General features: G+C 48.9%; 1 protein-coding gene across 4 annotated transcripts in view; it reads right to left on the bottom strand.

The window, feature by feature from the left end:
- The window catches only part of BAIAP2 (BAR/IMD domain containing adaptor protein 2), a 228,947-nt gene that overhangs the window by 62,794 nt on the left and 142,141 nt on the right, over positions 1 to 24,012 (bottom strand). For all 4 annotated transcript variants that reach the window (XR_012236794.1, XM_073606850.1, XM_073606847.1 and 1 more), the window contains exons 7-12: positions 12,479 to 12,631; positions 7,101 to 7,340; positions 6,323 to 6,515; positions 5,011 to 5,212; positions 3,818 to 3,886; positions 1,549 to 1,711 (exon numbers count right to left, since the gene is read on the bottom strand). Coding sequence is in view for 3 of the 4 variants with exons in the window: in XM_073606850.1 (XP_073462951.1) it covers positions 1,549 to 1,711; positions 3,818 to 3,886; positions 5,011 to 5,212; positions 6,323 to 6,515; positions 7,101 to 7,340; positions 12,479 to 12,631 (1,020 nt within the window). In the remaining variant the exon portion in view is untranslated. The remainder of the gene's footprint in view (positions 1 to 1,548; positions 1,712 to 3,817; positions 3,887 to 5,010; positions 5,213 to 6,322; positions 6,516 to 7,100; positions 7,341 to 12,478; positions 12,632 to 24,012) is intronic.

Here is a 24,012-nt window from a genome sequence, read left to right as displayed (position 1 = left end):
CAGTGACCAGTATGAGAGAGTTTTTTCTTTTGCCCATTGGGAAGGTTTTTCTTTAATTTTCTGTCCTATTGACACCATTGAAAGTAGAGGAAGTCTCTCCAAAGCAAGACAGTTGTTCGTTCACTTTCAGCCCTGGTGATAGACGCCACCTGGACAAATAGAGGGTGAACCTCCCTGGTAGGGACTCAACAGAAATGGGACAGGAGGTTCTAACCCATGGGTGCTCAACCCATGGTCCCCCAGCTGTTGTGAGACTACAAGTCCCACAAGGCATTACAAGGCTGACAGTTACAAGCATGACTCCCAAAGGCAGAGGTAGGATGGAACTTGTAGTTCCTCATCAGCTGGAGGACCACAGGTTGCACACCCATTTTTTAACCCTTCCACACACCAACCAAAACAAAAAAAAACAAAAAAAAAAAAAACTCAGTGTATATGAGGAAGTTCTATTAATCAGTAGCTACAGAACAGCAGCAGGTAAGAATCTGCAATGAAGATACGGACAGGATTCTTTTTTATGAGTCAACAAAAAGTAGAGTTTTACTTCATTGAAAAAGCAGATGGGAGGAGCTTCCATGGCGAGATGCCACCACAATGAACTACCAGTGTCCACCTGAAACTGAAATATCAGCTCTGAATGTGCTTCACCATAACCAGAAGTGAGGTAGATGCGTAGGCAGCCATTGGTCAACCACCTTCTGAAAAATGAAATGCTTGGCTGTCATGCCAATCCTCTCTCCAATACTCAGAGGTCCCTGACCCAAAAAATAAAAAAGTATGCAGATCAGAAACTCCAACCCGATTGGCTGCACATACACTATATTACCAAAAGTATTGGGCCGCCTGCCTTTACACGCACATAAATTTTGTGGTGCAAAGGGTGGACCAACTCAATATTAGGTTCAATATTGAGTTGGTCCACCCTTTGCAGCTATAACAGCTTCAACTCTTCTGGGAAGGCTGTCCACAAGGTTTAGGAGTGTGTCTATGGGAATGTTTGACCATTCTTCCAGAAGTGCACTTAGGATGAATTACTGCCAGCCAGGCCTTCTCATCCAACATCAGTGCCTGACCTCACAATTGTGCTTCTGGAAGAATGGTCAAACATTCCCATAGACACACTCCTAAACCTTGTGGACGGCCTTCCCAGAAGAGTTGTAGCTGCAAAGGGCGGAGCCAACTCAATATTGAACCCTACAAACTAAGACTGGGATGACATTAAAGTTCATGGGCATGTAAAAGCAGGTGTCCCAATACTTTGGTAATATAGCGTACACCCCGGGTCACAGCCTGAAGATTATTGAAACCCAAAAGATCATTGTGGAAGCCAGGAAACCAGCATTTCCAGGAAGTTCTCAGTGGCTGCCTACATATTTCTCTTATAATAAAAGAGCAGGACGTGTACCATAACCTACAGCAGCCAATCAGAAAGTGGCTTTCACTAGTCTGTCATCTGATTGGTTGGTATAGGTCACCTCTGCTCACTAGCTGTGTTGGTCTTGGATATATAAAATGACCCGTAGCTGGAACTTCTAATTTCTAACTAACCTGTGTGAAGACTGGGGCGGCCACGCTGTAGGGGCGGGGCTTGTAGGTGCCGGATGCCTGTGGCGGGAAGCCGTGCGATGCCATGTTGTAATCGGGGGGAGGAATGGAGAGGTCGTCTTTGTCCAGCAGGTTTCCGGTGCTACTGCTTTTTCCAGGCTGTAAGCTGTGAGGAGTCAAAACAGATCTGTGATAAAAAAACCCAGCCAAAACATACAGAGTTCAAGCAGAAGTCAGGCCTAATACGCTAAACCGGCTCCAGCCCCCGTCCTAACTACTATGAGAGCAGAGAGCCCAATGACAAGGCGAGAGAGAAAAAGAAAGAAAGGAAAGAGAGAAGGAAGGAGGAAAAGTAGAAAAAAAAAGAAAGAAAAAAAGAAGGAGGGAGGAGGAAGGAGGACGAAGATAGAGGAAGAAGGAAAGAAAAGAAAGAAAAAGAAAAAGAAAAGCAAGAAGAGGAGGAAGGGAGAAAAGAAGAGGAGAGAGCAGGAGGGAAGGAAGAAGAGGAAGGAGGAAGGGAAGGAAGAAGAGGAAGAAGGAGGAACAAGAGGGAAGGAGAAAGAAAGAAAGAAAGAAAGAAAGAAAGAAAGAAAGAAAGAAAGAAAGAAAGAAAGAAAGAAAGAAAGAAAGAAAGAAAGAAAGAAAGAAAGAAAGAAAGAAAGAAAGAAAGAAAGAAAGAAAGAAAGAAAGAAAGAAAGAAAGAAAGAAAGAAAGAAAGAAAGAAAGAAAGAAAGAAAGAAAGAAAGAAAGAAAGAAAGAAAGAAAAAGGAAGAAGAGGAGGAAGAGGAAGAAGAAAGAAGGAGGAAGGAAGGAGGAAGAAGAAGGAAGAAGGAAGAGGAAGAAGGAAGAAGAAGAAAGAAGGAAGAGGAAGGAAGAAGAAAAAGGAAGAGGAAGGAAGAAGAAAAAGGAAGAGGAAGGAAGAAGAAAAAGGAAGAGGGAGGAAGAAGAAAAAGGAAGAGGGAGGAAGAAAAAGGAAGAGGGAGAAAGAAAAAGGAAGAGGGAAGAAGAAAAAGGAAGAGGGAGGAAGAAGGAAGAAGAGGAGGAAGAAAAAGAAAGAGGGAGGAAGAAGGAAGAAGAAGGAGGAGGAAGAATAAGGAAGAGGGAGGAGGAAGAATAAGGAAGAGGGAGGAGGAGGAAGAAGAAGGAAGAAGGAAGAGGAAGAAGGAAGAAGAAGAAAGAAGGAAGAGGAAGGAAGAAGAAAAAGGAAGAGGAAGGAAGAAGAAAAAGGAAGAGGAAGGAAGAAGAAAAAGGAAGAGGGAGGAAGAAGAAAAAGGAAGAGGGAGGAAGAAAAAGGAAGAGGGAGAAAGAAAAAGGAAGAGGGAGGAAGAAAAAGGAAGAGGGAGGAAGAAGGAAGAAGAGGAGGAAGAAAAAGAAAGAGGGAGGAAGAAGGAAGAAGAAGGAGGAGGAAGAATAAGGAAGAGGGAGGAGGAAGAATAAGGAAGAGGGAGGAGGAGGAAGAAGAAGGAAGACGAAGGAAGAGGGAGGAAGAGGGAGGAAGAAGAAGGAAGAGGGAGGAAGAAGGAAGAGGGAGGAAGAAGGAAGAGGGAGGAAGAAGGAGGAAGAAGGAGGAAGAAGAAGGAAGAAGGAGGAAGAAGGAGGAAGAAGAAGGAAGAGGGAGGAAGAGGGAGGAAGGAAGAAGAAGGAAGAGGGAGGAAGGAAGAAGAAGGAAGAGGGAGGAAGAAGGAAGAAGAAAGAAAAAGAAAAAGGAGGAGGAGGAAGAAAAGAGGGAAAGAGAAGGAAGGAGGAGGGAGAGAAGGAAGAGGATGAAAAGTGTCACGAAAGAAGCTGTACTGGATTGCTGAGAGCGATTTCTGGCGATCTTTGAAAAAAGAAAGGCAACACATGCTGGCGAGTTGCTGTGCTCTGGAGTGGTGGAGGGACACGTAGATACAGGATCCTCACAAAGATGGTTTGTTTCACACACAGAAGCAGAGGAGACTCGGCCAATAACTTATTATTACATTGGACTCTGGTGATGGTTTTATGTATAAAGGACGTAACAGCCATGACTGGAACATGTCTCAGAGTGAAAACTTCTATTATTGGAGTTTTGATTTCATGTGGTGACAGTGTATTATTTATTTCACATTTTTGCTGTTACAGCTCTGAACTCGATGGTGGTTTTCCCTTTGAATTGGTTTGGCGTGATTTTGGGGACATATAATACAGAAGCTGTGGGACACAATTATGAGAGTTGATCACAATAATTAGATCGGAGTTGTCTTGCTCAGATGGACTGGATTTGGGCTTATAAAAACATTTGGTTACTTACTTCTGAGAACGGTTACTGGTGTCCTTTCCTTCCACCACCCGTGTGTATGAGAACGGGAACCATCCCCTCCTTCAAGACACAGAGAGAGAGACAGACAGAGGACAATTACATTGGTGATTTTTTCACATTCAGGCAGCTGTTAGGTAAGGTTTGGGTTGGACTGTGTTCTCCCCGAGGATTTACCGCCGTCTGCCGTCACATTCCATCAGAAGAAGGTCAAGGTGTTCTGTGCCCGCTCCCAAACTTCCAGAGAACATTACGGCGATGGCGCCCAGGTTTTGTCAAGCATTTACCATTTTTACTGTCATTTGTAATTTGAAATGCCAGACAAATAAAACTTAGCAGTCCCTAAACTGGCCATGCATCATACAATCTGGTTGGACAATCTTTTAGCTTTACCAAAGTTATGTAATATAGGGACAAACCAGAACAATCCATTCACTTACCATCAAATCAGCCCTCCCCTTTACTACATAGTTGACGGTAGAAGGAGATTGTATAGTGTATGGACAGCCCTATAATGGCCTACTTAATGGAGGAGCTGCCTTTAGAACAACCAATTAAATTCAGGTTTATGTACCCCAACTTAGCTGACAGCTCTAAACAAGATTGCTGTACTTTCCCAGGAGGAGATCTTCCGAGATAAATCGGATACACAATAGTCACTGCAAATTATTTCCCCGTTGTACCTCACGGAAGGTAGAAATACTTCTGGAGAAAATGCTGCTCTATGCGCCCGCCGATGCTTTTATTTCCTCAAATGTCTTCATGCTGAGGGATGGTATCTCCAGGGAGGAGAACACTATGGGGTGAGTTTATAAAAAAAAGATTTGCATTGCTGTTCATCCATCAATAACACCTTGAAACTCATGGTCTAAAAATGGGGAAAAAAAAATAAAAAAAATCAAATGTTCTCAGGCTATATTCTCTGCCAAACAAATGTGAATGGGGAAGATACCACATTATGGCCACTAGATGGAACTGAGGAGCATACCACATTCCTATGGCAATCAGCGCCATCTAGTGGCCATAATTCAGAATTTTTGCCATTCGACTTGCAGAGAACATAGACCTGAGAATATAAAACTGCAGTAAGAGCAGCATTTTCTCCCAGAAAGTATTTCTATCCCTCTTACTACTTTCTCAGTGATCCCCAATCCCGATCCTCTGTATTGAGGCGGTGTACTGCTTACAGTTTTGTCTTCTCGCTCTCTCCATAGTGCCAGCCATCCCTGGCCTCCGGGACCAGCAGGGTGATGTAGTCGCCGTTGCCGAAGCTGAGCAGGGTGGTGTTGTCTCCAGCAGAGTGCGAGAAGATGGCTTGCACCCGCGTCCTGCTGTTCTTCTCTAGGCCGGCCGCCATGGAGCTGGAGCGTGGCAGCGTCTTGTTCTCCGCTGTCCGGGAAACACAAACAGAAGAGTATAGAGTGCGGATCCTAAAGAGAGACTCTGCTGCTGGAAATGACTGAGCCCCACCAGCCAATGGCTGAAATAATAACGGTCTGTGCTCACAACCCAAAGACTCCCAATATGGAGACTTCACCAATGGACCAATGTAACTCTGTATGGACCAAACTTGTGCGATCCCTCTAAGCCAGCATTTTTCAACCTCATCATCACAGAGGAACCCCTGAAATAACTTTCTGGTCTCAGGGACCCCCCCCCCCAATAATACCTATATCTACAACTCACGCTACATTAGAAGGGTGGTCATTGGGAAGAATGTTCCTTACACTTGTGGTCATTGGGAAGGGTTACATCTTTACAGATTTGGTGTCAGTGGGAACTTATAGGAGAGGCAGAAATTGCTCCCTGTGGAAGAAACCTCTTAAAACCTCCAGAGGAACCTTAGTTGAGAAACTCAGGTCTAGAAGTTGGGAGTCCCTGTAGTTGGCATCGCTACTATACCACTAGTACAGTGATCTCCACTAGTGTCTGGGTCCCGTGTCGAGCGGCGGCCCTGCTGTACTCTGAACACAGGAGGTTGGCTACTCAGCACAGGCACCATTTTGGCCAGCATTAAGGTGGGGAGGTGTTAAGTTTTTTTATTTTTTTTTATTTGCCATCTGTGTCCTATTGGTGGTGGTGGTGGTGGGGGGGTATTTACCTTTACTTCCTGCCCATAGCCAAAACAGGAAGTGAGAGGAAATCCCTCCAAAGACAGGGAATCCCTGGCTGTGTCTAGTGTCCCCGTTGGAAGATTTCCCCTCTATTCCTGTTCAGGTGACAACCCAAAACTTGGGTTATCCTTTCACAGTTGGTAATAACGGTCACCAGGACATAAAGAGAGGGTGAATCTCACTAACAGGGACACAGACAACCATAAGAACCTGACAGGGGGGTCTAATCCCTCTCTATCCAAAACCAATAAAACTTTTGCCTATAGCTATAATATAAATGTAAGTGCAATCACTCCTCTAATACCACTTTATCAGGGCCTGCAGATTTGAAAATTAGATAAATAAATAACATAAAATAAAAAAGGGGGGGGCTGTGCACACTCACCGACAGTGTAGCTGTTTTTGGGTGGGACGCTCTTGCGGGCTGGAAGGGTGTTGGAATAGGAGTCGCTGATCTGCTTGTGCGGCTGGGACGGGGACACTTTGGGCTTCCCAGGCATGTCCCAGTGGTCGTAGATTTTGGGGGGCGGTCCCGTGACACCATTCATTATGGGTGCGCCCTCCTGTGCAGACATCCTCTGTGGAGGAACAAAACTCTAAATAATGCAAAGTAGAGCCACCATGTGATGGAGAAGAGGTAAGAGTGGCCGGACTAAAAGGGAAAAGGGAAGAGGGAAGAGTGGCCGGACTAAAAGGGAAAAGGGAAGAGGGAAGAGTGGCCGGACTAAAGGGGAAGAGGGGCCGGACTAAAGGGGAAGAGGGGCCGGACTAAAGGGGAAGAGGGGCCGGACTAAAGGGGAAGAGGGGCCGGACTAAAGGGGAAGAGGGGCCGGACTAAAGGGGAAGAGGGGCCGGAATAAAAGGGAAGAGGGGCCGGACTAAAAGGGAAGAGGGGCCGGACTAAAAGGGAAGAGGGGCCGGACTAAAAGGGAAGAGGGGTCGGACTAAAGGGAAGAGTGGCCAATGTTCAAGGGGTTTCTGGATAACTCTAGTCTACATTTTACTATTTGCTTCCCTCAAACACTTTAAATCAGCTTTTCTTGGGACTGTGTGCAGCTTTCATGGTCAGTTAGTCCAACCTTGAGGATGGGGGTCCCTCTTACTTAGGGTGGGACAGGAGGCTTCAATACATATATTAACATAAACATCAATGATGTACATACCCCAACAAAAGGAGCCAGCTCCGGGGGCACCGGCAGGGGCTTGGCACCAGGGATTGGGTCCGATATGGAGAGGCTGGATTTGGAATTGGTCATAGGCCCAGACAGTGTACCCGCCATGATGGTGCCGTTGGGTCCACCAGCCATCTGCTGCATGATCTGAATGGCCCGGTCTGGGATCTTGCTCGGGTCAAGGCTAGACTGTTGCCAGGGGGGGATCTTCTGTGCCATCAGGTCTTTGCCCTACAGACAGAAGAAGCGGAATCAAATCATGAAGGACGAATAATACCTGAACATTAGGGTCGGTGTTGATGGGCTTATGTCAATGGCATCAGTCTGAGACTCTGCAGATAATTCAGAAGTCACCATCTTGTGCATCGGCCTGATCCAAGTGGGTTTTGCATTCCCCTACATAAGCTCATCGATACAGATCCTAAAAAAGGGTAGAAAAGGCTACAAATATGACTGGTCAGGTGTCTCTGCCTTCCAAACATCTCACAGTAAGAGCCACAATTTTTCAGAGGTGCGTGTCCTGGGCCAGTAAAATGGGAGGGTCACACTTTCATGGAATATTTATGTCTGGCCAGAAGACTACTCCATATGACCAGTAGGTGGATACCAGGCCATCACATCTATATTGGCTTTGCTGGGCATCCCATTCCAAAACTAGGGCCAGTTATATGGAGTTGTCCCCCCGATATCCATTAATACGGAGTTGCCCCCTCTGTGGCTATACTATTCTCCACCCTTCTCGGAAGGATTTCCACAAGATTTTGAAGAAGAGTTTCTGTGGGAAATCTGTGGGAAATTTGTACCATTTGTGAGGTCAGGTACTGATGGTGGATAAGAAGACCTTGTTTACATATCCGGCCTCACATTGGGCACCAAAAAAAAAAAACTGGCCTGCAGTCAAACGTTCCAGTCCATTTCAAAGGCATTCAGTAGGGTTAAGGTCAGGACTCCTAATAAAGCTGGCTTTGTGCCACAGTCATATTGGAATAGAAACAGTCCCCAAGACTGTTCCCATGGGGAAGGCTAGAACCCCTGTGATCCAAAAGAACATATGTGAGGTCAGGTACTGATGTTGGATGAGAAGACCTGGCTCGCCATGGGGATGAGGTCAGGTGATGAGTAGGGTTGAGGTCAGGTGATCAGTAGGGATGAGGTCAGGTGATCAGTAGGGATGAGGTCGGGTGATCAGTAGGGATGAGGTCGGGTGATCAGTAGGGATGAGGTCGGGTGATCAGTAGGGATGAGGTCGGGTGATCAGTAGGGATGAGGTCGGGTGATCAGTAGGGATGAGGTCGGGTGATCAGTAGGGATGAGGTCGGGTGATCAGTAGGGTTGAGGTCGGGTGATCAGTAGGGTTGAGGTCGGGTGATCAGTAGGGTTGAGGTCGGGTGATCAGTAGGGTTGAGGTCGGGTGATCAGTAGGGTTGAGGTCGGGTGATCAGTAGGGTTGAGGTCAGGTGATCAGTAGGGTTGAGGTCAGGTGATCAGTAGGGTTGAGGTCAGGTGATCAGTAGGGTTGAGGTCAGGTGATCAGTAGGGTTGAGGTCAGGTGATCAGTAGGGTTGAGGTCAGGTGATCAGTAGGGTTGAGGTCAGGTGATCAGTAGGGTTGAGGTCAGGTGATCAGTAGGGATGAGGTCAGGTGATCAGTAGGGATGAGGTCAGGTGATCAGTAGGGATGGGGTCAGGATATTTCAATAAAGATTGTGTGGGAGCACTGCACGGGGGATATATGGCACATCAGCATTGCAACGCACAGCAGCCACTGCGTTGTAACACAATGGTTGGTGTGAATGGACTCTAAAGCAATAACACTGGGTACTTTTGCTTTAACTCTTTTCATTCGCCCCTTTTCTTGCCATTCATCCAGTTAATTCCTTTGTGATAGCAATATAACTTTATAACCCAAATATAGAATGCACCTCGCTGTGAGAACATTAAAATGTGGTTCTAAATCCTAAACGTTTTTCACCTTAAAGCGGAGGTCCGCCCACTTCACGAAAAACTAAAAGTCAGCAGCTACAAATACTGTAGCTGTAGCTGTGGCCTTTTAATATATGGACACTTACCTTTCCAGCGAGCCTGCGATGTCGGCACCCCAGCCGATCTTCAGTTCGGCTGTTGAGTGCAGCTGCCGCCATTGCCAGTAAGGAAACCCAGCAGTGAAGCCCTTCGGCTTCATGACCGAGTCCCTACTGCGCATGCGCGAAGCGCGCTGCGCTTTCTAATTGGCCCGGCAGCAGAGAAAGGAGGAGGGGGGGCCGAGTTTCGCCACGGCATCATCTCCGGAGGTGGGGAAGGGGACCTGTCAAAAACAGGTCCCCGTTTCCGCCCCCCCCGGAAAGGTGACAAATGTGGGGAGGGGGGGGGGGGGACGAATAAGCGGAAATTCCACTTTTGGGTGGAATGCCGCTTTAAGGCATTCCCTGCAATAAAGGTAAAAAACGTCCCAGTATTTGTATCAACCCCCCTTATATTTACACGAGTCCGATCTTGATCCAACGCTGTGCCCATCTGTAGCAGTGCTCTCCGCTCTCTCTCTCCTAACAGGACACAGAGGCAGCAGCAGGAGCCATTGCTGTTGTCAATCAAATCCAGCGAGGAGAAGAGCAAGGGCAGGGGCTGAGCTGTGCGTCAATAGATGCGCACAGCCTGGCTCGGGATGTGCACTCCCACAGGAAGTGGCTCCCTATGGCAGCACACAGGAGGAGGAGCCCAGAGCGCCGGTGGAGGACCAGGGAAGAGGACAATTAGGCATGTGCAGCTGAGTGTGTTCCTAATTCTGAGAGTCGCTGCCATTAAAAACAATTAGTCAGATTAGGGGTTAACTTACACCAGATGCAGAAGAATGCGTTTTTAAAAAAATGCAGTACAGTATGGACACAGCATATGCAAGAAACACAAATGCATTAAAAAAATAAATAAATAAAAACCTGTGTGCAAAAAAATAAAAAAATGCAGCTCGCCATCTTTATGCTTAATGCGGTTCAGGGCAGGAGGAGACATTCCCATCAGTTATCTCAGATTGCGGCACTTCTCTCCACAGGATGACTGATTCCCTCTTCTCGGTTTATGGCGTCAATGCCCACATTTTGGGGGATTTTGGCATGCGGTGAATGGCGGCGAATAAAATTTCACCACCAGATGGCAGCAGAGTCCTCCGACGGAGCGGCCTTGGCAGCAGCGAGGGGCTTCTCTCTTCCCCTCCTTCTTCCCAGGCAAGTGGCATCGCATCTCGCTGAGTAAGAAGCATGTGGGCAGCACAAAATGTGTGTGTGGGAGTCGGGAACAAGGCTTTCATTTTCAATTGCTCTCACCCCCTTCCCCCCTCCGCCTCCTCCTCTCCCGAGGAATAGGTGGGCTGCGAACGCTGGAAGTCACAGGCGCAGCGATAAATAAACCATAACGCATGCAGGCCAAATAAAAGGTGTGCATCCCAAGGCTGCAGCATGAGCCCCAATGCAACCGTTAACTGGCTCCATAACTGCAGCAAAGCCGCTGTGTGACGCGAGTAACGCCCAATCGGATTGCGCTGCCTGCTGATCTTTTTTTTAATTATTATTAAATTTAGTATCTAGGCAATATCATCTTTATGTAGCACCCACTATTTTTACAAAGTTCCATTTTGGAAGAAATACAAACTACACATTCTATTGTGGGTCACTTTTTATATGCCTGGTTTTTCTACCTTTTTGTGATGTGTTCCATTCCACGGAGTCATGCCGGGTTTTCCCTTTTTCATTTTTAATTCACCTGTGTTGGTTAATCATGTGACTTTTCTATATACTATTTAAGGATTACTTATTTTGTTTTTTATCAGCCATGACTAAGGACTAATGTCTGAAACGTGTAGGATGTTTTACAGCTTTGTACTTGTATTTAACCTCTTCCCGTCCAGCGCAATAGCTGAATGATGGCTACAGCGCAGACCTACATAGCCGCAATAGACGTCCTCCCCATTGCATGCCCCCTGTGAGCCCCCTGCAGGGCATGCTCTGTGATCCCCGAATCAATTAGACTTGGATGATCACGGATCCCGGCCCGTTACCATGTGATTAGCTGTCAGCCAATGAGTATTCCCCATTTATCACCACCCTCTGAACTCGCCCTTGTAGCCAGTTTTCAATCCATGTACTCACCCTATGGTCCATGCCAACGGACCTTATTTTGTACAGTAAACGTTTATGGGGAACTGTGTCAAATGCTTTTGCAAAATCCAGATACACCACGTCTACGGGCCTTCCTTTATCTAGATGGCAGCTCACCTCCTCATAGAAGGTTAGTAGATTGGTTTGGCAAGAACGATTCTTCATGAATCCATGCTGATTACTGCTAATGATACCGTTCTCATTACTAAAATCTTGTATATAGTCCCTTTTCATCTCCTCTAAGAGTTTACATACTATTGATGTTAGGCTAACTGGTCTGTAATTCCCAGGGATGAATTTTGGGCCCTTTTTAAATATTGGTGCTACATTGGCTTTTCTCCAATCAGCTGGTACCATTCCAGTCAGTAGACTGTCAGTAAAAATTAGGAACAATTGTCTGGCAATTACTTGACTGAGTTCCCCAAGTACCCTCGGATGTGAAAGCCATCTGGTCCCGGTGATATTTTAATTTTACGTTTCCCAAGTCTAATTTTAATTCTGTCCTCAGTTAACCATGGAGGTGCTTCCTGTGATGTGTCATGAGGATAAACACTGCAGTTTTGGTTACTGAAGCCCCCGATTCCCTTGTGAAGACTGAGGAGAAGAATAAATTCAATACCTTCGCCATCTCCTCATCCTCCTGGTGTCAGGAAAACCTGTCAGAAGTGAGTCATGCAGATAGCGGAGGAAGGAGGCAGCAGACAGAAATGACACTTGGGGGGGGGGGGGGTTTGATTTACTAAAAGCAAATAGACTGTGCACTCTGCAAATGTGGTTGCTGCAGAGCTTAGTAAATGAGGTGAAGCTTCACTTTGCAAGGAATACCCAATCAAAAGAAAAAAAAAAAAAAAAAAAGAAAAAAAGACAGCATTTTTGCTTGCACATGATTGGATGGTGGAAGTCAGCAGAGCTTCCCCTCATTTACTAAGCTGTGGAGCAACTGCCCTTGCAGAGTACACAGTCTATGTTCCTTTAGTAAATCCACCCCATAGTGCTCTGGACTGAGACAAGTACACACTATAGAGGGATATGCTTTGTTAAGTTAAGCTTAGATAAAACAGCATTTCCTTTCATTACAATAATAATAATACTATTCAAAGAAATATATAAAAATATAAATAAAAATAAAGAACAACAATCATCACCATCTCTCATCAGTGGGACTCCATGAATAACAATGTGACATGGATTTCTTCCTCCCAGAATCCTTTGCATCGCTCACCTTGCTGTGATAGGCCATGGCGCTCTTGGCGACTGCGCATTGTTTCTCCACCAGGAAGCAGTACCGCCGCCTCTCCTCGGTCAGCGCCATCTTATATCCGTCCGATACGAAGTTCTCCAGCTCGCTCTGCTTGTTGCTGATCGCTTCGATGTACTGGAAGGAGAGAAGCAGATGAATCAGACACAGAACATACACATGGGGGATTTAAAGGGACAGTACACTCTCTGTTTTTCTTTTTTTTTGTTTGTTTTTTTTACACTTCCAGCAGCTGATTGAATCTCTTCCCGAGTCTGCATCTTCTATATCTATTATCCTTGTCTATGTTCCTCTATAAACTGATCACATGACTGCTGCCCCGGGTCTCCTGTGTCACGGTGACTCCTTCCTCTTGCAGCATCCTATGGGGTCACTCTTGCATGCCGAGTCTAGAGTTGTCTCCCTACACTGTGTGCATGTATAGAAACACACAGCCCCATAGCCTAGGGTGGAAAGGCACTCCCTTTCTCCTCCTCACTTCTCCAAGCTAACAGACTGGCCAGAGACTGCACTGTCCACTGTTAAATTTCTCCTTGTGCAGGGTGACTGGTCTAGTCTCCACCCCCTCCTGTAGTTTTCTGTAGTGGGTGGAGCCTGCTGGGCCCCTCCCATAGCACTGCTTTCTCTCATTGTGCAGGCTGACTAGTCTTGTCTCCGCCCTCTCCCATAGTTTTCTGTAGTGGGTGGAGCCTGTTGCCAACCTCCCACAACACTGCTCTCTTTGTGCAGGATGACTGGTCTTGTCTCCGCCCCCTCCCATAGTTTTCTGTAAAGGGTGGAGCCTGTTGGGCCCCTCCCACAGAACTGCTCTCTCTTTGTGCAGGATGACTGATCTTGTCTCTGCCCCCTCCCATAGTTTTCTGTAGTGGGCGGGGCCTGCAGGGCCCCTACACCAACACTGCTTTCTCTCCTTGTGCAGGGTGACTGGTCTTGTTTCTGCCCCCTCCCAGTTTTCTGTAGTGGGTGGAGCCTGCTGGGCCCCTCCCACAGCACTGTTTTTTCTCATTGTGCAAGTTGACTGGTCTTGTCTCCGCCCCCTCCCATGGTTTTCAGTAGTGGGTGGGGCTTGCTGGGCCCCTCCCACAGCACTGCTTTCTCTCCTTGTGCAGGGTGACTAGTCTGGTCTCTGCCCCCTCCTGTAGTGGGTGGAGCCTGCTGGGCCACTCCCACAGCCCTGCTCTCTCTCCTTGTGCAGGTTGACTGGTCTTGTCTCTGCCTCCTCCTGTCGTTTTCTTCAAGCAACCTACAGTGGGTGGAGCCTGTTGGGCTCCTCCCACAGCACTGCTCAGGCTATACAGAGCACAGTGATGTCACTACTACATTTACACGGTAATATCTGGGTTTGTAGAGGCATTTGATGCACACGGAGTGGATTTCTATCCTTTGTGGCCATTGAGGAATATATATTTCTATGTGTGGTTTTTGTGCTCAGAGTTCCGTTTTAATGTGTATGTAAACCCCAACATGCACGCCATAATCAGCACTCCTGACCAGGCACGCCCCCCTCCTCCTCTGTGTAAGGACACTTATGTTGGAGGTGTGGCTGCAACTCAACTCCGCCAACACAGAGCTCTGTAGTGTAGAGAAGGTGCAAAAACATTCTCACAGGTATAATAAAGCATTTCCACTCCGTTACAAAGTATGACAACGTGTGCCGTCCCGGACTGGAGAGATCACATGTGACATGGATGTGGACTGTCATCTACTGGAAAATCAGACAAGCATGGTGACGGGGACTGGGGTACTTATACTTGGTCCATCTGGCCGAAACTAGATGGGCCCCTTTCTCTGGAGGGTCTTCCGAAACAGACCCACCCAAGTACTAGGTGGGGCTCCCCTGAAGGAAGACCCCATGAGAGAGGGCAAACTAAGCCAGAAGGCCATGTCCACCCCCTCCCAAGACTTTCAGAGCAGGCCCAAGGACCTATACCCTACCAGTCACACGTGCAAAACCGTGTACAAACGTAAAAATACAAAAAGTGACAAAGTGCTTAAATAAAAGAAAGCGGGGGAGAAGGAAGTGGAGAGAAGAGTGAAAAGTGACCATTGTGAGAAACAATGACCAGGCCCCCCGGCCAGGAATCAAAAATTCTTCCGGTCCCAGCCAAAAGGCCCGGCCCAGGAGGCAGGTGAGAAAAAAAAAAAAGTGTGGTACGGTGCAGTGACCATGGTGCCATAAATCAGAGTGACCCTCACTCACTGTGATCTTACGGCACCCCTGGACTGCCACTCCAGGGGCACATACACCATGGGCTTCTTTCCAACCCTGGCCCAGGACCTGTGCAGGAGCAGAGCAGGGAGACTCCCATGACAAGCCAGGAGCAGAGCAGGGAAAGCCCCATGACCAGCCAGGACCTGTGCAGAAGCAGAGCAGGGAGACTCCCATGACCAGCCAGGACCTGTGCAGGAGCAGAACAGGGAGACTCCCATGACAAGCCAGGAGCAGATCAGGGAGAGCCCCATGACCAGCCAGGAGCAGAGCAAGGAGCAGAGTAGGAAGACTCCCATGACCAGCCAGGAGCAGAGCAGGAAGACTCCCATGACCAGCCAGGAGCAGAGCAAGGAGCAGAGCAGGAAGACTCCCATGACCAGCCAGGAGCAGAGCAAGGAGTAGAGCAGAAAGACTCCCATGACCAGCCAGGAGCAGAGCAAGGAGCAGAGCAGGAAGACTCCCATGACCAGCCAGGAGCAGAGCAAGGAGTAGAGCAGAAAGACTCCCATGACCAGCCAGGAGCAGAGCAAGGAGCAGAGTAGGAAGACTCCCATGACCAGCCAGGAGCAGAGCAGGAAGACTCCCATGACCAGCTAGGAGCAGAGCAGAAAGACTCCCATGACCAGCTAGGAGCAGAGCAGAAAGACTCCCATGACCAGCTAGGAGCAGAGCAGAAAGACTCCCATGACCAGCTAGGAGCAGAGCAGAAAGACTCCCATGACCAGCTAGGAGCAGAGCAGAAAGACTCCCATGACCAGCTAGGAGCAGAGCAGAAAGACTCCCATGACCAGCTAGGAGCAGAGCAAGGAGCAGAGCAGGAAGACTCCCATGACCAGATAGGAGCAGAGCAAGGAGCAGAGCAGGAAGACTCCCATGACCAGCCAGGAGCAGAGCAAGGAGCAGAGCAGGAAAACTCCCATGGCCAGCCAGGAGCAGAGCAAGGAGCAGAGCAGGAAGACTCACATGACCAGCCAGGAGCAGAGCAGGAAGACTCCCATGACCAGCCAGGACCTGTGCAGGAGTAGAGCAGGAAGACTCCCATGACCAGCCAGGGGCAGAGCAAGAAGCAGAGTAGGAAGACTCCAATGACCAGCCAGGAGCAGAGCAAGGAGCAGAGCAGGAAAACTCCCATGACCAGCCAGGAGCAGAGCAGGAAGACTCCCATGACCAGCCAGGAGCAGAGCAAGGAGCAGAGCAGGAAGACTCCCATGGCCAGCCAGGAGCAGAGCAGGAAGACTCCCATGACCAGCCAGGAGCAGAGCAGGAAGACTCCCATGACCAGCCAGGACCTGTGCAGGAGCAGAGCAGGAAGACTCCCGTGACCAGCCAGGAGCAGAGCAGGAAGACTCCCATGACCAGCCAGGACCTGTGCAGGAGCAGAGCAGGTAGACTCCCATGACCAGCCAGGACCCATGCAGGAGCAGAGCAGGAAGACTCCCATGACCAGCCAGGACCTGTGCAGGAGCAGAGCAGGGAGACCTCCCATGACCAGCCAGGACCTGTGCAGGAGCAGAGCAGGGAGACCTCCCATGACCAGCCAGGACCTGCTAGCAGAGATCCTCATATCTGTGCAGCCGCAGGCTCAGGGCACCCAGGAGGAGCGAAGGTTCTTTATTATCTCCGGCTAATTATAACGAGTCTAATTAGAGAAGTCAGCAGTCTGATGCCGTCCTCCAAGGATCCCAAACCCAACAATGGAGGAAAAGCATTCGTTCGGAGAAAGAGAAACACTCTGAACTTTACTATTAAAAAAAAAGGGACAGAAAACTCGGCAACACCAATAAACACCCGGGAGGACCAAAAATTTCCAGGAAATCGCCCCATTTCCAGCATTCTGTGAATGGAATGGTGTCAGCCATTCCCAGCTGTTTTTTTTTTCAGAACTATTAAATTCCTCCCACTGTCCTCATTTCTACAACATAGGGACTCAGCATCCGAATAAGAACTAGGAGGGCCAATTACTCTCTATAACTACTTGCCAACCAGTCACATATCTGGTACGTCATTGGCTTCAAGTGGTTGTAGCGGGAGGATATGCAGCTGCAGACATCACCCCGGCACCGTTTGTTAGAGCCGGTGGTCGGCTCTCTTGTAATAGTAATCGGAGCGGCTAACTAGCCACTGGATTGCTATTACAAGCAGCGGGAGCATCTGCTGCTCTCTTGGGCTCTCCCATCCCACTGAGAGACCCGAGCAACCAACCAGCTGGCTGGGCGAGACCTATACAAAGCCGGTGTTCTTTCGAGATCGAAATCTCTCCGATTACGTCACTTCCGGCGACTCTCCAGCAGCACATTTCTTGGCTGTACTGCCCAAGCGTGCACACTGGCACCCGACAGAATAACAGAAACCCATTTGTGATGTACCTTGCGCATGCGCACTGCAGCACCTGGAAGATCCAACAGGGTTTCTGTTATTCCGTCGGGTGCACACGCACGGGCAGTAGAGCCAAGTAGTCGAAATCTGCTTCAACAGAACACCGGAACCGGCTTTGATCGGCTCTCCGGTATATTAACCCGTAAGCGATGACATGACATCACTTGGATGTCACTGACGCCATTTTTTTGAAAATCAAAAGTATTCAAAAACGTTGATCTTGGTGTTTTGAATGCTTTTAAGTGAAGAGGAGGGATTTGGGGTCTTACACCAATAAAAGTGATAAAAAAAAATAAAAAATAAAATTTAAGGCAACAGTGTAAAAAAAATAAAAAAATTATTTAAATGAAAGAAAATAAATAAAATTAAAGCAACAGTGTAAAAAATAAATAAATATTTAAATTAAAGAAAATAAATATAATTAAAGCAACAGTGTAAAAAATAAATAAATATTTAAATTAAAGAAAATAAATATAATTAAAGCAACAGTGTAAAAAATAAAGTAAAAAAAAAAAAAAAAAAAAAACTAAAGCAACAGTGTAAAAATTTTTTAAATGTGTGTGTAAAATGTAAAATGCCCCCGTGCTAGTGTGCAAAGGCAAACGCGTGCGTCGGTCCCACACACACGCAAACGGCTTGTGACGTATCGCTGCGAGCGTCAGATCATGGGCAGTAATTCCAGCACCAGATCCCCTCTGTACATCTAAGGTGGTAACCTGTAAAGGCTTTTCAAGTGTTGCCTATGGATAGTGAAATTTACATTGTTGCCATTGTGCGGGCGAGCGCAATATTAAAAAGTGTGACATGTTTGGTATCTACTTACTCTGAATAACTTAATGTTTTATATTTTACAAAAAAAATTGGGTTATGCATTTTTTTTTATTTTAGAATTAAAAATAAACCCAAAAATTGTGTTTAAAAACAAAAAACAAAAAAATTGCTGTGCAAATACCGTGTGACATAAAATATTGCAGCACCCACCAATGTATTCTCCAGGGCCTCTGCTTTAAAAAAAAATATCATTTTTTGGGGGGCGGTTCCAAGTAATTTTCAATAAAAAAATACTGATTGTTGCATGTGAACAAAAAGTGCCAGAAACAGAAAAAGGCGGGGTCTTCAAGTTGTTAAAGAGGAACTTCTCACCCCCTTTACTTTCTCCTCCCCCTTCCACACCCAGTGAAACAACCACCCCTCTGCCGCATAATGCCGAGTCCCACACCGCCATTAGGGAGCCGGCTGTCTCTTCCGGGTTCTTTGCTTCCCCCCTCCCCCTCAATGACGCGTGGGGGCGGAGATTCCACCGCAAAGAATGACCCAAAGCCTCCTGAATGTGCAATGTTCCTCCAGACTAACTCCCGCCCATCAAGGCGTTTTGATATTTGCATAATTCCTCCCACTGCATCAGGACTGAGTGCTCTGGAGAGGAGTGCTGAGGCCGGGTGCTGAGATGTTTGCAGGAAGCTATGCACCCTTCCCACCAGCCATGATCTGCCTGCATTGCATAGAGAAGCACAGAGACCCAGTGATATTTTTTGCCCTCGGTGTTCCTTTAGGGAGATCTCCTTTCAATTCAAAAGAAGTGAGACCTTTAGTCCCCCCCCCCCTCCCTATACTGTATATGCATTATGTCAGTGGAGAAGCAATTTTTTTGCAGTTCTGGTGACAACCTGGGGTCCCCTCACTTTGGAGGGAATTCTTTTCACTTTCGGTTGTGGCTATGGAACAGGAAGTGAAGGGAAATCTCTCTGAGACACCTGACAGGGGGTCTAACCCTCCATTACTTTCTCCAAAATTAAAAAAAAAAAAAAAAAAAAAAGTTTTGCCTTCAGTTCTACTGTTTACTATCTACTGAAACTTTCTGCTCAGTGATTAGTTTATGATGGAATATGTGCAGTAAGGACCTCCCACTGTCAGCCTGATTTCTGGTGTGCAGGAGGTGATGGGAAGCCCAAACCCATCCCCGCCCCATGAAGCTCAAACCCCCGACCCCCCCCCCCCCATGAAGCCCAAACCCATCCCCGCCCCATGAAGCCCAAACCCATCCCCCCCCCATGAAGCCCAAACCCATCCCCGCCCCATGAAGCCCAAACCCATCCCCGCCCCATGAAGCCCAAACCCATCCCCGCCCCATGAAGCCCAAACCCATCCCGCCCCATGAAGCCCAAACCCAACCCCGCCCCATGAAGCCCAAACCCAACCCCGCCCCATGAAGCCCAAACCCAACCCCGCCCCATGAAGCCCAAACCCAACCCCGCCCCATGAAGCCCAAACCCATCCCCGCCCCATGAAGCCCAAACCCATCCCCGCCCCATGAAGCCCAAACCCATCCCCGCCCCATGAAGCCCAAACCCATCCCGCCCCATGAAGCCCAAACCCATCCCCGCCCCATGAAGCCCAAACCCAACCCCACCCCATGAAGCCCAAAACCAACCCCGCCCCATGAAGCCCAAACCCATCCCCGCCCCATGAAGCCCAAACATATCCCCCCCAATGAAGCCGCTTCTTCATGGATGAAGGTTTTTGGATGGATTGTTCTGTGCGGAGTTCTCCGAGTCTCCCGTAATAATTCTTCAATAAAGCTGCGACCAGCCAGACCAGAGAGCCGCTAGAAAACCTGAATTGGCGTCCTGCTGAGCGAGGAGTCTGAGCGATCGTCCACCGCTGAGCGAGGAGACAGAACACAGAACTGGGTCAGGACACGGATGGCAGAGCCCGCTAACCCGGAGTCATTACAGAACACCCCCGCTGGGGCCGGCATCCATCAGCCTTTCATTTACAGGAGTCCCTGAAGGATGAGCCCGCTGAGCGGCTGACATTACAGAGGCTGGAGAAGGACGATCGTATAGAGAAATGCACCCCCCCACCCCCGATGGAAAGAGAACTAATCTGAACATCTTCTGATATCAGATCGCTGCTCTCCCCGCCACACATCACAATCCACCTTCATTGCAGCAGAACTCCAAACACAACTAAAATCAATCGCTTGTTAAGTAAAGTACAATGGTAAAAAAAAAAAAAAAAGCAACACTAGCTGCAATATTCGCCTTCATTTCTGAGCGAGAGATATTTCCAAAAATATCTGACCCTTCCCCCACCGCCCAATCTGACCCCACCCCCCACAAAAAAATAAAAAAATACTTGAAATGTTTACTATTCTTGACTTTCAGTTGTTGCAGAGGACGATCTATACTCTGCGAGGAGGTGGAGTATGAGGAGTATATGAGCGGGAGAATATCCTGCTGGAGAGGAAAGCTCTTCATACAGCTTCCTTCTGTGATGGCTCTGCATCCGACTGGGAACCGCCCATGAGCAGCAGGAGGATCCGGGCCACGGAGCGCATACCGCATCTAATGAGCCAGAAGAAGCTCGGTGACCATCATGCAGCAAAATATTCCATCTTCTGGCAGAAAAGGAGAGAAAACCCCACCTGACCGTCTCTTCCTCCACCCCATCCCACCCGACTGTCCCTTCCTCCACCCCAACCCGACTGTCTCTTCCTCCACCGCCACCCAAACCAACCGTCCCTTCCTCCACCCCGACCCAATCCTTTCTTCCTCCACCCCATCCCGACCCGACTGTCCCTTCCTCCACCCTATCCCACCCGACCACCCCTTCCTCCACCCTACTCCGACCGTCCTTTCCTCCACTCTACTACGACCCGACCGCCCCCTCCTCCACCCTACTCTGACCGTCCCTTCCTCCACCCTACTCCGACCCGACCGTCCCCTCCCCCACCCCATCCTGACCCAACCTTCCCTTCCTCCACCCCAACCCGACTGTCTCTTCCTCCACCGGCACCCAAACCAACCGTCCCTTCCTCCACCCCGACCCAATTGTTCCTTCCTCCACCCCATCCCAACCCGACCCGACCATCCCTTCCTCCACCCTATCCCACCCGACCGTCCCTTCCTCCACCCTACTCCGACCGTCCCTTCCTCCACTCTACTACGACCCGACCGCCCCCTCCTCCACCCTACTCTGACCGTCCCTTCCTCCACCCTACTCCGACCCGACCGTCCCCTCCCCCACCCCATCCTGACCCAACCTTCCCTTCCTCCACCCCAACCCGACTGTCTCTTCCTCCACCGGCACCCAAACCAACCGTCCCTTCCTCCACCCCGACCCAATTGTTCCTTCCTCCACCCCATCCCAACCCGACCCGACCATCCCTTCCTCCACCCTATCCCACCCGACCGTCCCTTCCTCCACCCTATCCCACCCGACCGTCCCTTCCTCCACCCTATCCCACCCGACCGTCCCTTCCTCCACCCTATCCCACCCGACCGTCCCTTCCTCCACCCTACTCCGACCTGACCGTCCCTTCCTCCACCCTACTCCGACCTAACCGTCCCCTCCTCCACCCTACTCCAACCCGACCATCCCTTCGTCCACCCTACTCCGACCCGACCGTCCCCTACTCCGACCGTCACTTCCTCCACCCTACTCCGACCCGACCGTCACTTCCTCCACCCTATCCCACCCGACCGTCCCTTCCTCCACCCTATCCCACCCGACCGTCCCTTCCTCCACCCTATCCCACCCGACCGTCCCTTCCTCCACCCTATCCCACCCGACCGTCCCTTCCTCCACCCTACTCCAACCCAACTGTCACTTCCTCCACCCTACTCTGACCCGACCGTGCCCTCCTCCACCCTACTCCGACCGCCCCTTCCTCCACCCTACTCCGACCCGACCGTCCCTTCCTCCACCCTACTCCGACCCGACCGTCCCCTCCTCCACCCTACACCGACCGTCCCTTAGTCCACCCTACTCCGACCCGACCGTCCCTTCCTCCACCCTGATCCGACCCGACCGTCCCTTCCTCCACCCTACTCCGACCCGACCGTCCCTTCCTCCACCCTACTCCGACCCGACCGTCCCTTCCTCCACCCTACTCCGACCCGACCGTCCCTTCCTCCACCCTACTCCGACCCGACCGTCCCTTCCTCCACCCTACTCCGACCCGACCGTCCCTTCCTCCACCCTACTCCGACCCGACCGTCCCTTCCTCCACCCTACTCCGACCCGACCGTCCCCTCCTCCACCCTACTCCAACTGTCCCTTCCTCCACCCTACTGTCCCTTCCTCCACCCTACTCAGACCGTCCCTTCCTGCACCATACCCCGACTGTCCCTTCCTCCTCCCCAGCCCAACCCAACCATCCCTTCCTCCACTGCCCCCCACGCTAACCATCCCTTCCTCCACCTCACCCTGACCCATCCGTCTCTTTCTCCACCCCAACTTGACCACCGCACCCGGACCATCCCTTCCTCCACACCAATCCGTCCACTCCCCTTCTCCACCCCACTCTGACCGCCCCTTCCTCCACCATCACCCCACCCTGACCCTACCCATGACCTCGAAACGCGTTGGATATCGCTCTATATACTAATATAAGAGTAATTCATAATAGTGGTTGTGATTTTACGATGAACAATATGTCATATATTTTATATCTATTTTTGTACCCTGTTTGACACAATTATTGAAGTGTCTTTTACATGTTTGCTGTAATAAAAATACTTTTTAATTAATCTCTTTACGCCCTTTTGGAGTTATTGCCCTTTAAAGTCCCACCAGAGGGTTATTTTTCTGTAATCCCGCAGTCAGAGTACATGTGTCACTTCTCTTCATTCATGTGTCAGGAGACACTCCAAACGTTCCTGTGAGGGAGGAGAAGAGCGCCGGGCTCCTGCAGACGATGCGGCTGTTCATTAGCATCGGCTGGGAGAGGATTATGTGATCCGGATAAACAGATTAGGAGAGCGCGGCCCTCGCCACCAAGGAGGCGCCAATCCCGCCAGTGAATGCTTCTGTCACCGCGCTTCAGGATCCCGAAGGATGACTACAGCTGACAGCAGAACCGGAGCCTGAAATAGAAACTGTCTGTGCTGCCCCACAGCCACTAATGAGATCCACACCTTCCCTGGAGACCAGAGGAGGAATCTGGTTGGCTACTAGAGGACAATGGAGACTGCGCTTAGACAGAAGTAATAGTTCAAACAGCACATTGCATTCTGTGATCTGTGTTCTGGTCTATGTCCCTGCCCCCCCCATAAAAAAGTCTCCCTTCTGTGGCTGCAACTTCCACCATGTGAGTTCAGGGTCTTGCTCTATTCTCCCCCATACAGCGTCTCCCTTCCCTAGCAGCATTACATGAATTCTGTGTCCTGGTCTACCCCCACACCCCCTACAAAGTCTCCCTTCTGTGGCTGCAATTTACTCCATGTGAGATCAGGGTCTTGTACCATATCCCCCCCCCCCCAGTCTCTCTTCTGTGGCAGCATTATGTGAAATTCATGTTCTGGTATACACCCCCCCCAACTGGAATCCATTCTGTGGCTGCAACTTGCACCATGTGAGATCAGGGCCCTGAACCATTGAACCATGCCCCTCCCCCCTACAGAGACTCCCTTCTTTGTCAGCACATCGCATTATGTGTAATCAAAGTTCTGGCTGATTTTGCGGCAAGACATTTTTATATATATATATTTTTTTTTTTTAAATGAGTGTGTGTGTATATATATATTTATATTATATAATATAAACACACACACATACTTATAATATTTAGTTAGTTCTGGCTGATTTTGCATCAAGAATTTTTTTTTTAATAATAATATAAAAAAATAAAAATGTTATACATCATCTCTCGCTCTAGAGTAATGAGAGATAGAGATAGAGATAGAGATAGAGATGATAGAGATAGAGATAGAGATAGAGATAGAGATAGAGATAGAGATAGAGATGATAGAGATAGAGATAGAGATAGAGATGATAGAGATAGAGATAGAGATAGAGATAGAGATAGAGATAGAGATAGAGATAGAGATAGAGATAGAGATAGAGATAGAGATAGAGATAGAGATAGAGATAGAGATAGAGATAGAGATAGAGATAGAGATAGAGA

The sequence above is a fragment of the Aquarana catesbeiana genome, linkage group LG12 (assembly GCF_042186555.1).
Source record: "Aquarana catesbeiana isolate 2022-GZ linkage group LG12, ASM4218655v1, whole genome shotgun sequence".
Lineage (NCBI taxonomy): Eukaryota > Metazoa > Chordata > Amphibia > Anura > Ranidae > Aquarana > Aquarana catesbeiana.
Note: the sequence above shows the minus strand (reverse complement) of the source record. Positions and strands in the feature narration are given on the sequence as shown.